This window comes from Arachis duranensis, chromosome 6, assembly GCF_000817695.3.
Source record: "Arachis duranensis cultivar V14167 chromosome 6, aradu.V14167.gnm2.J7QH, whole genome shotgun sequence".
NCBI lineage: Eukaryota > Viridiplantae > Streptophyta > Magnoliopsida > Fabales > Fabaceae > Arachis > Arachis duranensis.
Window position 1 is genome coordinate 5,263,577 of NC_029777.3, and position 16,462 is coordinate 5,280,038.

Below are 16,462 nucleotides of genomic sequence, written 5' to 3' on the forward strand. Positions count from 1 at the left end.
GACCCACAAAAAAAAGGCCAGCTAGAATATTACAAACCAAAAAATATACAAAATACGATTTTGTTTCTCCAAAATAAAAACCTCTAAGAGGAATATACAATAATATTTTTAAAAGTAAAAAGATGCTAAACACAAAATAAGTATCATCAAAAGTCTTCTTTACTTTGCCAAAAAAATCTTGCACACTCAATGAAATGCGTCACGCCCTATATCTGAAAAACTAAAAATCTATGACGGGTGAGAATTCATAGGTTTTTAGTAGGGTAATAGTTTTAAATAAAGACTATATAAAGAGAGATGAACCCATTAGGCAATCCTAACCTGCAGATTCAGAAAAATTCCAGCCTAGGGTTTAAACTAATCCAAATAGGGTTAATTTACTAAGTTTCGGCTCTATCAATTTTCTCTAACTTCAATCATTTCAATATATCATCATTTTTATCCTCGATGCTATATTTTCTCAGTGCAATATTTAGTTCAATATCCAATTCAGTAGTAATTATTTTAAATACAAGGCAAAATGCAAGAACCACAATTAAAGCATAATTAAACAAGTAATACATCTAACAATTAAGCAGGATACACAATTAGGTAAACCAAAGACAATTAGACACACCCATACAATAGCAAACAAATGCACATAATGCATGCATGTCCTATTGGCCATTAGCTCACGTGTCAGTTATTATGCCAAATCCGACACAAAATCCAGCTGGCAACTCCCGAATCGGTCTCTCCGTGCGCATTCCATGAGAAATTAAATCATGGTACCATTATCTCAACGAATAGTTTCGTCTCACATTTTCTTGGAGGTATAAACCGTTCCAAAAATAACGGAGAATGTCGTCTCACCTTGCAATCCGAGAGAATATTGGCAGGATAAAACTACCATTCCCACATCACACCACAACCATGAACAAGTGGGATGGAACCACTGTCTTTGCCCGGTGCATGTGACAAATCAATACGCAAGCGGGACAAAATCCACTATTTTACCACGCAAACGAGACAAACCCACGACCTTGCCACATAAGCGGGACAAACCTCCGACCTTGTCAATTCTTCCGTCAAAATCATTAACTCAAATCAATTTCATAAATTATCATCTTCATTAACTCCAATTCTTTATCAATATATCAACTTCGTTATCTCGTGAGCAGGATAGTATCACTGTACTTACCGTGGGTAGGATGAACCATCATCTCCACAATATTTTCATCCGGTTAATCAAGTATTTATCCAAAAATTGATCAATTTAATTCTTTAGATTTATCCACACTCTATTTAGAGCTTAAAATTTGGTTATCGGGTGTCATATGGGGGTTATAGGAGGTACAAGCTTTTGCAAAGGCTAAACAATAAAAAATATATATATTTTGCAGAAAACAAGACATGTGCGTACGCACAAACTAGCAAACATCCTAGACTGGTGCGTACGCAGTCGCACCACCCTGTGCGTGCGCACAAGCTTGCAAACATTCTTTGTCTCGTGCGCACACACGTCCCTGTGAGCCTGCACACTAGCAATTTTTCTGGTATGCTGCGAAATTTGAAATTTTTAATTTTCGATACTGATTTTTTAACTTCTATAATTTTTGCTACAAAAATTATTTTTTTCTTCGTTCTTAGACTATTTTAAAGTACTCATCACCAATTTTATTCAAGAGAAGTTTCACTCAAATTTAAACTCTAAACGCTAAGTTATGACCCATTAAAATTGGCTAAAAAAAACTTTTTACCAAAATTTTCTACATAACTCAAATTCACCATTTCTCAATTCCACCTCTTTTTAACACCAACATTAACCAATTTTTTAGGCATCATCTACACTCATTCATCAATCCCAACCCACATCCTAGCCATTCAAGACCCAATCAACCAATTCCAATTCAATTTCATAGTTCGTTACTATTATTCATTCACAATAATAACCACAATACAATTTAATATTTTCAATACCTCAATTGAGACTTATAACTTACCAAAAGGATGTACCTCACCTAATCATAGCTTCCAATCCAAATTTTCATATTAATAGCCATAATAGTCAACAAACCACAATTTGTATCTAAATTTAATCATACATATATATACATCAAGACTCAAATTCTCAAAATCATGCCACACTACATCATCACTCAACCATCAACCAACATTAATTATTCACACTAAATCATCAATATTAACTACATCAATTTTTTCCAATTCATTACTAACCTATTGTCATCTAGCCTAGGATTTCACATAACGTTATATAATGTTTATTTGAAAGTTGAAACAAAGACCCATACATTCGTTGACGGCGATTTCCAAATCTTTTAAATCTCCTCTCGGATCACACCCAAACTTTAATCAACGCAACCAAGCCTCACCCGATCCTCTTTCAATCAAGTGGCGCACCCTAATCCGCACCAAAACTATAAAGCAACTCTACTCAATATAATTAAACAATTTTTTACACTTTTAAACTAGGGTTTCACACATTAGGAAAAAAAAACAAAGGAAAAGAGTTCTTTTACCTTGTACCATGTAACCTTGGGTCAAAACTCTGCTAGACTCGAGATTAAGCTTTTTCTAAACGTCAAAATCACAAATTTTCAATACCTCAAACTCCAAACTCGAAAATAGAGATAAATGGAGAAATGAGATAAGATTCTTAGGATTTGTAAAAAAAGTGAATTTGAACGTGAAGTGAATAGTGTTAGGGTTCTATCTTCTCTTCTCTCTATGTCTCGAGCTCTCCTCTCTCTGTAAAATTTATGATTTTTGTGAAGGGGATGAGTCATGCCCTTATCCTTTAAGTGAATGGACAATTTCATAATTTGTCCTTTGACTTCACTTAGAACTTAAATCTTTAAAATAAGTGTTTCAATTTTTATTCTAAATATTTTCTAATCAATCGTACATTTTTACTTTTATCATACATTTTTATTTTTATCATACACAGTATCGGACAAATTTAAACTTATACAATTAATTATAACGATAGTATGCATTTTTTCATAATCACTTATATTTTCACACTCTAATTAATTTTCTAAGTTAAATTTTTACTGATAAATTTTTAAATTATAATTTTAATTTTTTTTAATTCTTTTAACTCATTTTTAATTTATTGATTAATTATTTATTATTATTTGAGTTTTACAATATTTTACTTGGTAAAGCTTTTCATTTATCATGTATCGTCCTAGCACAGGCTTTGTTAAATCAACTTCAACGCAAAGCCTAGCAAACTTCGTTCTACATAGGTGTGATATGTTGTAGTCAATTTTGCATATTTTGCCTACCAAATCTCCTATTTTCCTTGAGATTCTTTCGTTATACAGCTCGGGAGTGCTGGTAATCTGATCCATGCTTTAATTTTGTCAATGGAAGTAAGAAGCGGATTGAAATCTGATTTCTATAACCTGACAGCTAGGTAGTGATCATAGATTTTCTATGGGCCATCAAGGAGGGCATGGTTCATATCATAATATCTATTCCTCCAAATCTGCCCCATATTGTTTTCAGTCTTCTCTTCAATCATAATATCAGATTGTTTGTCTTGTTTACTTTCTCTGTTAGTTTCTGTTTCAGGTACTTCATCTGCGTTGCTAATATTCTCTTCTTCCTTTGCATTCTCGGAGACATCCTTTGAGGCTGATGCTCCACATGTGACCATACTTGCTCCGTTTTCGGGATTCATCTAGTCTTCTTCTCGAGGAAGAAGGCCAGATGATTCTGTTCCTGAAAACCTTTTTGATGCTTCTCTGGATCCGGCCTTCCACTACTGGAAAATTCTCGCTGGAAACGTCTAATAGTACGGAGAGAAAAAACTTCGACGACTATTTTTTAGAATGATAACTAAGGCTTTCAACTAAATCGGTCACCATAATCGTTCATTATCAACATTTCTTTTAAAACACCATTATCAACTTCAAAATCTTGAATAGTCTCCGTGTTTCAGCACGTATAAATCGTGATCGGCCTAGACCAATATATACACCTGCTAGTGCTAAGGCCCAAACTCTTCACTTCCGACTGGGAGAATAAATTTCATAATTTTTTTTGTAGTGGATTTCAAATAATTTTTTGAAAACAAAAAGTTAAAAGACTAATAGAATTTATTTTTTTAATTAATATTTTTAGTTGTCAGTCTAATTTTTTTAATTTAATAATTTATTTTTAATTCATATTTTTAAATATTGTGGTTAACTGCTAATAAAAAATATTTTTTAATTATCAATTACGTATAAAAAATATTTTTATATAAATAGCTATGGAAATTTAATCTAGAAGTAAAAATTATTTTGTGGACTAAAAACCAAATGGCATTAAAAATAAATAAAATCAATTTTTTTCTTATGTTCAAAATTAAGTCCACTGAGAAAAAAAAATCCAGACCTCCACGAATTATTAAATATTCACTCTAGTTTTTTAAAATCTAAGCATGCAAGTTACCCAAAAGAAAAATACTTGCAATGGCAGTGTACAATGTGTCGTCTACAATAGCATTAATATGGTTGGTCGTTGTAGAAGGAAAAAAAAGGTTTGTTTAATTGGTTTCACTAGAGCCATGGTTGCTGTTTGTTGGCACAGTGATTTGGACTTGAAAGCACCCATCTTTTCATGTCTTACTGATATTGATATTTGACAGTTGATACATCATTTGGCTTGTTAATGTCCCTCTTTGAAAATCTCTTTTTTTTTTTTTTCAATCTTTATCACATTACCACTGTTTCTTCATCTTTGTCATATGTCAAGCACTGTGCTCAAGCAATCCAATACAACAAAGTTTTTAAATTATAAAACCAGTAACCACACTCTCAAGATGCATAGAACGTTGGGCTCTTTGGTAGCTGAAGTTGCAGGGAAGATGAAAGCAATGTGGTTATGTCCAAAGGTTTCGGGTTTTGATCCTTCTGAAAGATGGGGTCACTCTGCTTGCTTCTTCAGTGGCCTTATGTATGTCTTTGGGGTATGACTAAAATCAAAACTCCCTTTTGTTGAAAACAAAAATATAATTCAAATTAATAAATAAGCTTTTTAGTTACATGTAATGGTGTTTTGACTAATCTGGAGCTCTGTTTTCTATTAACCTGGACATGTTTTTTGACTAATTTTGTTGGTTGCAGTGTACTCGTTGAATTTCATGAGTTCTTAATACTTCTCTCTCAAATTCCCTGTGTTATTTGCTATCTATAGCTAGGAACCAAAGCACTTTCTTCTCTGAATTTTAGTATTTCCCTTAAATCTTTCTTACCACGTGGTTTTTTCCCCTAGAGAGAATAAACTGAATTAATTTTACATTTCTGCAATTAGTTGAACAATACATGCTCAGATGTAATTACCATCACTTTTCTTCTTTCTTAATATAGTAATTAAAATTTTAAATTCTCATCTTCTTCCTGCCTTACAAAGCATACACTTAACAAAGAAAATAACATTTTTTCCCCTTCTTGAACTTGTTAAGAACAACCATAATAAAGAGATAATAATAATATCACTTAAATATTATAAGATGTTTTGTGTCCAAATTTCAGGGCTGTTGTGGAGGGATGCATTTCAGTGATGTTCTCACTTTGGACCTTGATAAAATGGTTTGGAGGAAGGTGGCAACCACAGGCGAAAATCCAGGTCCTAGGGACAGCCATAGTGCTGTTATTGTAGGCCATAAGATGATAGTGTTTGGTGGCAGCAATGGATTCAAGAAGGTGAATCATATTCATATTCTTGATCTTGTTACCAAAGTTTGGGTTAGTCCTGAATGCAAAGGGACACCTCCTTCGCCCCGGGAGAGCCACACGGCCGTGCTCGTTGGCGGTTATAGACTAGTGATCTTTGGTGGTAGTGGGGAAGGCAGAGCAAACTATTTGAATGATTTGCACATTCTTGAACTAGGAACCATGAGATGGACTTGCCCTGAGTTGAAAGGTGAATTTCCTGTCCCTAGGGACAGTCATAGTACCATTGCCATTGGGAACAAGCTTATTGTATATGGTGGAGATTCAGGTTATCAGTACCATGGAAACATTGATATTCTTGATATGGAAACAATGACTTGGTCTAAAGTATGTATAGTTCTTAACTTTTATGTTGGAATTGCTAATAATTTTCTCGAAATTCGAACAATTAAAGATCAAATTTCATATGACAGTTGAGAATTCAAGGTTCTTCACCTGGAGTCAGGGCAGGTCATGCTGCAGTAAACATTGGAACCAAGGCAGATTTCCATTAATTGCATGATATTGATTTTCATTTTGTGGAACTCTTATAGTTTAATTTGTCATGGATTTTTCTAAACTCTCCATGATATTCAGGTCTATATCATTGGAGGGGTTGGAGAAAAACGTTACTATAATGACATTTGGATCTTTGATATATGCACTTGTTCATGGACTCAACTCTATATAACTGGTCAAAAACCACAAGGGCGATTTTCTCATACTGCTGTTGTTATAGACATGGATATTGTCATCTATGGGGGGTAAATTTCTCTTCTCTCCATTGCGAAAATGTTGGCCTCTTTGTCGATTTCAATTCGCCGGCTTAACCTTGTCTGATTACAGGTGTGGTGAAGATGAAAATCCTCTCAATGAATTGTTAGTTTTGCAGCATGAAGCAGAGCCAAATCCACGTTACAACGCGGTACATATAGAAGTTAATGTAGCAATTATTGGCATAATGTGAAAGAACTAACAATGTTTTGTTTTGCATCAGAAAACTATGCTGATGGGGTCTAATGTGAAAGAAGGAGGAGCTTATGACTTTGATTCAGGTACTTCACAACAGAAGAGGAGGAGAGTTTCTACTACGAAGGTTTGGGATGTTGATTCTGAACAAGAAGAACACTCTCTTTCACTATCACAGCATTCATCACCATCTCAATCTGATCAAGAACAGACTCTTGGTCAAAGATCAAATGCTTCTGTCACCGATTCGCAGCAGCGTCTTCTGTTCAAACAGATGAATCAAACCCCAACCAGTTGTCAATACAACAATAACTTGAGTAACAAGAAATCTATGAAGGATGTCACTCAGGGAAATCCACAAAATCTTCATTCTCTAGTTCATCAGCCAAAGCAAGAACAGTGCCACCTGGTGAATTATTTTCTAATTTTGCTTCATGTATACTATTTATCTGCAACCAAAATCAACTACTGAAATCAGTCATCAGTATAAAATAAATATTAAAATACAAATACACATTTAAAATATATTAACTCACACATATATTTATACATAAATCCATTGGTGACTGATTTTAATAATTAATTTTGATGTACAAATAATATTTTTAATTTAGCTAACATGTGTTTTAAGTTATCTATTAAGATTATTTAATTAAAAATTTTTAATTTTTTATTTTAATAAATATATAACAAATATATTAAAATTTTTTTAATTGATATATAATCTTAACGTAATAAAAAACGAATATTAACTAAAAAGAAGCGTTAGGGCCAATAATTTTTGTGTTTTGATCAACAGTATTTTTAATGGTATAAAATTACATCCAATGATAAAAAATGATTCACTCTTCTTTTGATGGTTAAGTACTGGCTACAAAACACAAAAATTACTGGGCTAGACTTTCTCTTAACTAAATTCTTTTTTAATTTATAGTTACTTATTATTTATTTATTTATTTTTCACGATGGGTTCAAATTACAAGATTGGTGCTGAAGTTCGAGGTAAAATAGATGGAGCCTTTGACTCAGGGTTACTCATGACTGCATCCGTGAATGGAGAGATTTTCAGAGGGGTCTTATTTGCTCCGGTATGCTTCCATAATATTAGTCTCTGTCACTTTTTGATTTCGTATTTTTCTTAATAATTTAAACAAAATGGAATAATTAGAAAAAGTAAAGTGATCATGCAATGAATGTTAGATGCAGCAGGCAGTAAAGGTTGTTGAAACAAATTGCTCTCTAACTACTCAAACTCAACCACCATTTGTGAACTCCAACTCAGATCATTCCCCACAAATCAGGCGAGGCGCTCGGTCGTCGATACTATTCAAGGAGCATAGAGCAAGTCAGAGTGATCTTGAAGGGTTGCTTTTGACACTTGGAGGACCTGCTAGCGCAAATAATCCTGAGGAGGTAGATTATTTAGGAAGCAAATAAATAAGCTTTGATTTGTGTGTTTTTTATTTGCATCAGTTGTCAGTATAATCTGTTTCCCACTTAACCAGACTGTGATGCTTATGAATAAGATAGTTAAGGAGGATTATTATTGTACAGTGGTGATTTTTATGGCGTGGTTATGTTGAATTAAAATGATAAATCTTAAACCCTAAATGACCAAGTATCTGTGTAGGTATGTAAGGGTGCAAATGAATTAACTGGAACTAAAAAAAAAATGATAAAATGAACCGAAACTGTGAGATGCTGTGATGTATATTATATGGTGCAATGATAAGTGGTACGGTGGTTGTTGCGTCAAACTTGGTATCCGTCAAATATGGAGCTACACAGTAGTAACGTGGATTATTATATTAAAAAAATAGTTGCATGGTGGTCTCTGCTTGCCTAACCTATTATAAGGAAGAAGATGGAACAGTGTCAAGCCTGAAAAGGCACTTATAATGGCACAAAAGTAGAGAGGTCAAAACACATATACTACATGCTTAGCTTATATTGCACATGCATGTCCTGTGTGGCACAGTCATTGATTCTCTTCTGTAGTTCTGTTTTTGAGTCACTCGTACCAGTGTTCTAAGTTCTAACCATACTATCAATAATATTTGTTAGTAATTTTATAACCAATAATAAGGGTTTCTAAAAGAAGATTTTATTATCTTTTGTGAAATACAAAAATTCTTATTTTTTAATATTTAAAAATGAATGAATTATTTATTTTATTATTTTTTTATTTTTTTAATTATTATAAAATGATAAGGATTATACTGAATAAGGTTTACCGAAACTAGGTAGAATAGGTCAGTAGGATGTAAGAAAAAAATAGAAAAAATGGTTCCGTGTATTGCGCGGGACGCTGTGATGTGAGAGTAAAGAAGGGGGTCTGGATAGTGGATAGTAGTAAAGACAGACGACAAAAACATAACCCATGGACAGTACAAATTTAAATGAAAAGACTGATTGGATTGATTGAGTGAATGTGTGTTATTAAAAGATTGACCATTGAGTGGAGCGGGGCCATGTGCTGATGTGCTTCACCATTGGCCCCTGAAATGATAACACACCTGCAATCAATCAATCATACACTAGCTATGTTCCCCTCTCTCTCTCTCCACTAGCGTGGGCCGATTGCTCTGCATGGGTATGGGTATCATGGGCCTCAGCCCACCGCTTCATATCAGTTCCAGTTTAGAACGAGTTTGACGCTGACAAAAAAAAGAAACGAGTTTCACGATTCAGTTCATGACTTCATGCATGAAGTTGTAGCATTGCAGCTGGGACACTTTTTCCCTTGGTATCGAGTTTACGAACATAGAAATCGTAATTAAATATAGAAAATGTTTGATAACTAAGTTAAACTTATTTTATTTAGTATTTATTAATTATTATAATATTAATAATTAATGAATATTATAATAATTAATAAATATTAAATAAGATAAATTTTAATTATTTTTTATTTTTTTAAAATTATCGTTCAATATAAAGCTAATGACTATATTATGGAAAGGGTAATACTAGAGTACAATACTTGTATTAAAATAAAATATTCGTATTGATTCAAATTAAATGAAAGACAAATTAATAAAAAAATATTGACAATCTAAAATGAGGTATTTTCTACCATACTTAATTTTATAATTATATAATATAGATATAAAATATAAAATCCACTTTTTTTCCCCTAAGGTTTTAGACAAATTAAGCATAAGTTTGTTAGGCAGCATAAAATTTTTCCTAAAATTATTTATTAACAAAAAATGTATGCTCGTTCGTCTTTCATCGTTGTTCATGACTCAGACTGACTAGCAAGTTACGAAAATGTATTGCCATGACATTTTGACGATCGATAGGCTACTGATCTATAGGAACTTGCCAGAAATAGCTATCTGCACGACAAAGTTATATTGTATATGTAAGCTAACTCTTCCTTCAGGTGAAGTTTGTCGCATACAAATGAATTAAATGTCCAGAATGTTTGTTGGTAAAGACCTAAAGGGTAGTAGCATATAAGATATAACTAAGAATGATAGAGAACTAACTTACTCTTGGACTTCCGTTTCCAGTAACTGGAAACAATATATAATAATACTTCAATCTCAAGCACCTACTACATGCATGCCTTCAATTCCATATCCAACCTTAATTACTCCAATAATGATAATGTTTGATGATGTATGGCTTTCATTATGTCAAAAATAACGTAATGTTAAATTGTTAATTGTACATTAAATCGGTCCCTATTAAAATTAATTTTTTTTTACTAAAAATAGAAAGACTCGAACTCCACTCTTACGTGAATATGAAGAGATTATACGATTTGAGTTATAACTCATTGTGACTATTAAAATTAGTTATTAGTATAAAATATACATTAAAAATAAATTAAATTACATATATTTATATAAAAATACAAAATGATTAATTTTAGTAATTGATTTTAGTGGATAAATAATATTTTTGAAATTTATATTAGTTATATGAATTACACTTAATAAAATGAATACATAAACTTTTTAATTTAATTAATTTAGTGAGCATATGAAGTAGATTATCTACCTTCCGATCTTGGGAATAAATTTGATTCAAATGAAGTAAGATTAGCATTAAAGTATGATGAATTAAGTAGGGCCAATGGTACCACATACACAACCACAATATATATATGAGCCAAAATATTTCTTCCACTCTAATTAATCTTAGCACGAACTGGAGGTATTCGTTATCAGGAACATGACCGAAGACCAAAGTGCGTAGGTGCTACGGTAGAGTTCATACACAGATATACGCTCTACCTAGCTTCTTCGTAGTACATTCATCATTTCTTGGACCGACCTTAGGGGATGATGCGTATTCAGTTCACATGTCAAATCTCTTGGCCCACGCTCTATCCACGTCTATCAATCAATTACAAGATTATTCATATCATACTAGGCCTGTTTAATGAGCCCTACTGTAATGCAGTAAAGATCACAGATATGAGATATGTTCAAATTTATTTTCTCGCTCAAATGGCCAAATCTGATTAATGCATTTATGTTAACATTACTGTTGGGAATAATGGAAAACATTGAGAAAGATGATACTTAAAGTTGTTAGATAAAAATTTAGATAAAAATTTAGTCAAATCAGTCAAATCGTTGAACGACTCTTAAATTGAAATCGACTGCAAGAGTTTCCACCCTGTTTGGTATGGCTGCATTACTACATTACTATATTGTATAATTTATTTTTTTTTGCCGTCATTTAATTATTAATTTAATTTTTTTAGTCTAGTCATTTAATTTTATATACTTTATTTTATATTTTTAAATATTAATAATTAACTAATAACAAAAATAATAAATTTTGATAATACTCTAACATTTCTCTAATATTATGATATTTACATGAGTAAAGCTAGGGAACCAAAAGCATATCAGCCAAAATCCAGCCAAATATTCAAAATCTCTACGAGTTAATATATATGGATGTTTCTTCTATTAAGTATCAGAATGTTTCTTTTTCGTATTAAATGGATGTTCTTTTATGTATTTTTCGAATTTGTGTTTGTTGGAGGTGGAAAGGTTAATGTGAGAGAAAAGAGGAATGTTTTTATAGGTTTTAATTAGGTTTACTTAATCAATTTAAAATCGGCGCCGTCAATGATATCTAGTGTAACGATGAATTGTGCCACCAAATGGAAGAGAAAGTTTGATTCGGATTTGACCAAAGAAAAAATGAATTTTGGATCGGATTTGCTGAAAGGGTTCCGTGATCCCAAGGGTGGTTATTGGGGATTTGAAACATATTAATAGAGATTTCATTCAAAACGGCAATTAATAACAAACATTAAAAATTAAATAAAAATTAAATTAATTAATTTAATGTTGTTTTGTTTATCTTTTGGCTGATCCCTCTTGGTTCCACGTACTTTTCCTATTTACATACATACGAAGTTTTATGATAGTTCCATTGAATTGAATAAAGAAATATGAGTATCTTAAAGGTTGCAAATTAAAGCATTAGGTGATTTCAATATCAGAAGAATAAAATAAAAGGAAGTGCTCTGGGGGTTAATAGTTAAAAGACCTAGTTATTTTTGTGCATAACCTAATTATAAATAGTTATCACACCGAGTCGATTGTATAATTGAATTTATTAGGCTTTTGAGTAATATATATGTTTTGTTTACCGTTTAAGATTTAGAATTTATAAAATATTTAATTATTCACATAATTAATATAAAAAATAATTATATTTGTTATGTAATTAAATGTAATTGTAAATTATAATGCATCAAAATTTAATTATATGCAAGTTTTCAGTTCTATGTGAAATTTTATGTGAGTCACGTTGAGTATATATCATTATGTGAGAATTTCTTTGATGTAATTTGTACTCCACTTTTTATGACTTATGAATAATTGATAGTTTAGGCGATCAATAAATTATGAAGGAAAAAAAATATAATTTAATTACTTCAACTATGATGTCAAATTCGGTTGAAATGTGGTGTGTAAAGATAGATCGAACAAATGTTTTAGATTTGTTATTACTTGAGCCACATGGTAAGTTGGTAACTCCAAGCCAAGTAGTTTTCAACTTTTATTTTTTCCTGATATAATTTATTAATAATAAGGAAATTTAACAAATCACCCTTATCACTGTCATTCTTTTTATTGCTTTAAAGAAAGGCAGGTCAAGTGTCTTATTCTGGCGTCTCGGGTGTGAAATTTATCTCTTGCTGCAAGAAATATTAGTCACCAACTAAGTTACATAATAATCCTATGGCAGTAAATATTTGAACTCCATCGTTATGATTTCTGACATGATTGTATGGTTATCATGAACATAATTATAATGAGCATATCTAAAAGGAGGATAATGAAATGTAAAGCAGTAAATTAAAGCGCTGGATATGGGTTTATTACACAGCATTGATTAAAATTAAACTAGATTTTCATTAGAAAATGAAGTATGTGTTTTATTACTTTGGTTATATATAAGAGTTGAAATATTATTTCCTATCATGTATTTGTTTGGTAATGCATACTTAGACAACATGATTAACATATAAAAAGAAGGTACTTAATTGATTTTAACTCGTGTAGAAGAAGTCTTTGGTCAAATAGTTAATTCTCACATATAAGAAGTCACTATAGGAGAATGTTATATGGATTGTGAAAATGATTGATCAGATCAAAAGGAGGATTTAGCAAATTAAATTGACTTTTACAACACTCCAATTAGTGTTATTGTTAGTAAACTGGGCCAGTAGCCACATTGTTGAGACATATAGTTACCTAATCAACCAAACACTATTTTGTGTCTATATAAATTGGAGGCCGTTGCCTCTAACAATGCAACCCACTTCAAGTTTTTTAGTAATTATAAGTGCCACAGTAAGAGTTGAAAAAAATTACATTTGAAATGGGTGCTTTAATTTTTCATCCAGCTGCAATATTTGGAGCTTTGGTGGTGGCTATAAGCTCAATTGGTTTCTTCCCTAGTGTTGTGATTGCATATCCTGGACCCATTACAAGGCACTACACATTTGATGTATGTATAATAAGTGCTCCAATAATAGTTAAATTTTTTCTTTCTTTCACAAGCATTAAATTTTTTTTCTATGTTTGATTTGATTTTCACAGGTAAGGTTGCAAAATGTGACAAGGTTGTGCCACACAAAGGCCATGGTGACAGTTAATGGAAGTTTCCCGGGGCCTCCCATCTATGCTAGAGAGGGAGATCGATTAGTAATTAAAGTGATCAATAATGTGAAGAATAATGTCAGCCTTCACTGGTATAAAGAAATGCATTGCAAGAAATAAAAATTTCTCTTATATATATTGATGATGATGAAGAAGTTAAGCTAACAAGATTAGTGAATGTTGGATAATGATGACAGGCATGGAATTAGACAAGTTCAAAGCCAGTGGGCAGATGGACCAGCATACATAACTCAGTGTCCGATTCAAAGAGGGCAGAGTTATGTTTACAACTTCACTTTAAATGGGCAAAGAGGGACATTCTTTTGGCATGCTCACATTACGTGGCTAAGAGCTACCCTTTATGGACCCCTTATCATCCTTCCCAAGCATAATGTTCCCTACCCTTTTGCCAAACCATACAAGGAAATTCCAATCATGTTTGGTACAAACAATCATACATAAACCCTACTCTATTACTACTCCCTTTCATCAATTCCTTATTTGCTAATAATGGGTCTCTGTTAGGTGAGTGGTGGAATTCTGATTCTGAGGCAGTAATCAACCAAGCTCTTCAGAATGGCGGTGGCCCAAATGTTTCTGATGCATACACTCTTAATGGTTTCCCCGGCCCATTATACAACTGTTCTCAAAAACAAAATGGTAATGCATGGTCACGCTTTCATAATATTTATAATATTCTTTAAGAAAAAGTCTAGGCCCAGCAGTATTATTAAATTCTGGTCAGTATATACTCCGTAAAAGAAAAGTGAATAATCTCACATTATTAGATGAAATCTCACACTATTAAAAATATCATTGATAACTATTTGATAGCTACAAATTACAAGAATTGCTGGTTCCTAACACTCCTCGTTTTTTAATAACAATATTTATCAAAGATTTGAACTAAAGAGTGTGTATGTACTATGTACCTTTATTATAGAAACTTTGAAGCTAAAGGTGAAGGCAGGAAAAACATATATGCTGCGACTAATCAATGCTGCACTCAATGACGAACTGTTCTTCAGCATAGCAAACCACAGCGTGACAGTTGTTGAAGCCGATGCACTTTATGTGAAACCATTCAAGACCAACATTGTAGTAATAGCACCGGGTCAAACCACAAACATTCTCCTCAAAACAAAACCACACCCTCCACACTCACGTTTTCTAATGGCAGCAAGGCCTTATTTCACCGGCACCGGAACCTTCGACAACACCACCACTGCCGGTATTCTTGAGTATTACACAACTACTACTACTACTTCAAAAGACCATAATGCCCCTGTAATAAGACCTACCCTCCCTCCCATCAATGACACTGCTTATGTTGCCAACTTCACTTCCAAATTCCGCAGTTTGGCAAATGAAAAGTTTCCAATCACAGTCCCTCAAACTGTGGACAGAAGCTTCTTCTTCACCGTAGGCCTTGGAACCAACCCGTGCCCTAAAAACCAGACCTGCCAGGGTCCTAACGGTACCAAGTTCGCGGCTTCTATGAACAACGTTTCCTTTGTACTGCCTAATACTTCGATGCTTCAGTCCTATTTCTTCAAGAAATCAAATGGGGTTTTCACTGCTGATTTCCCAACCAGTCCGTTGATCAAGTTCAATTACACAGGCACCCCACCAAACAACACCATGGTCATGGATGGAACTAAGGTGGCGGTTCTTCCGTTCAACGCTAGCGTGGAGGTGGTGCTGCAAGACACAAGCATCCTTGGAGCTGAGGGTCACCCTCTTCATCTTCATGGATACAACTTTTTCGTGGTTGGGCAAGGTTTTGGTAACTTTGATCCCAAGAAAGACCCTGCCAAGTATAACCTTGTAGATCCACAAGAAAGGAACACTGTGGGAGTGCCATCTGGAGGCTGGGTAGCAATTCGTTTCTTTGCGGATAATCCAGGTAAATAAAACTCTTTTTTGAAATATACATAAAAAAAAGGAAAAGTGATAAACTATTTGTTTCATGTTCTGATATTATAGATTATATGATGTGAATAGGTGTGTGGTTTATGCACTGCCACTTTGAAGTGCACTTGAGCTGGGGTTTGAAGATGGCATGGATTGTGGAAGATGGGAAGCTCCCTAATCAAAGGTTACCTCCTCCACCGGCGGATCTTCCCAAGTGTTGATGGATATAATACTTCACGTTATTATTTTCAGCTTGCAAGATTGGATTATTCCCCACCAAATAATAGTGACTTGGGTTTTTCTCGCTCTTTCTTCTTTTTTTTTAAACTTTCTGGAAGAGATTGTTTTGGAACGGAAAGTTTTGCTTTGTATTGAGTTTGAATGCTTCGTTGAGAAGCTTCCTTCGGTTGTAATCATCTAACATTGTGCATGAGAAAATAAATCTTTCATGGATAGGTTGTCTTTCTATTCACTGTTATTTATGAAAAAGTATATGATCAATATATTATTCACCAACTTATTGTTAATAGTAATTAATATTAAAGACAACTCTAAATATATCTACAAAGACATTTTTATTAAATATAGATATAAACAAGAGTCGACAAAAATTGATAGAATCCTTGTTGATTATGTAGCGGAATTGATTATTTATTTATTTATCTACAGTATGTTCCAACCCAACAATACTAACATTAATCCGTTATTAGTTATTTATTTATGAGGAGT

The 16,462-nt window shown here is 32.9% G+C and overlaps 2 protein-coding genes across 2 annotated transcripts; both read left to right on the forward strand.

Moving 5' to 3' along the window:
* Nucleotides 1-4,742: 4,742 nt before the first annotated feature.
* On the forward strand, nt 4,743-8,227 carry LOC107492160 (uncharacterized). The gene is made up of 8 exons (XM_016113152.3): nt 4,743-4,960; nt 5,526-6,053; nt 6,140-6,205; nt 6,303-6,469; nt 6,552-6,630; nt 6,703-7,083; nt 7,658-7,762; nt 7,875-8,227. The coding sequence occupies exons 1-8, from the start codon at nt 4,814-4,816 to the stop codon at nt 8,109-8,111; spliced, it is 1,710 nt and encodes a 569-aa protein (XP_015968638.2). The 5' UTR covers nt 4,743-4,813; the 3' UTR covers nt 8,112-8,227.
* Nucleotides 8,228-13,487: 5,260 nt separating this feature from the next.
* LOC107492162 (laccase-2) lies at nt 13,488-16,249 on the forward strand. Its single transcript, XM_016113155.3, has 6 exons — nt 13,488-13,667; nt 13,760-13,911; nt 14,017-14,261; nt 14,345-14,479; nt 14,763-15,725; nt 15,824-16,249. Exons 1-6 carry the CDS (start codon nt 13,539-13,541, stop codon nt 15,952-15,954), a joined length of 1,755 nt encoding a protein of 584 aa, XP_015968641.1. The 5' UTR covers nt 13,488-13,538; the 3' UTR covers nt 15,955-16,249.
* Nucleotides 16,250-16,462: the final 213 nt, after the last annotated feature.

Excerpts from the sequence above, each read along its gene's own strand:
- LOC107492160 (XM_016113152.3), top strand. The coding sequence starts at position 4,814 with ATGCATAGAACGTTGGGCTCTTTGGTAGCTGAAGTTGCAGGGAAGATG. Across the intron at positions 4,961-5,525 it reads GCCTTATGTATGTCTTTGGG|GGCTGTTGTGGAGGGATGCA; the intron begins GTATGACTAAAA and ends TCCAAATTTCAG. Across the intron at positions 6,470-6,551 it reads GATATTGTCATCTATGGGGG|GTGTGGTGAAGATGAAAATC; the intron begins GTAAATTTCTCT and ends GTCTGATTACAG.
- LOC107492162 (XM_016113155.3), top strand. The coding sequence starts at position 13,539 with ATGGGTGCTTTAATTTTTCATCCAGCTGCAATATTTGGAGCTTTGGTG. Across the intron at positions 13,668-13,759 it reads CAAGGCACTACACATTTGAT|GTAAGGTTGCAAAATGTGAC; the intron begins GTATGTATAATA and ends TGATTTTCACAG. Across the intron at positions 15,726-15,823 it reads TTTCTTTGCGGATAATCCAG|GTGTGTGGTTTATGCACTGC; the intron begins GTAAATAAAACT and ends TGATGTGAATAG.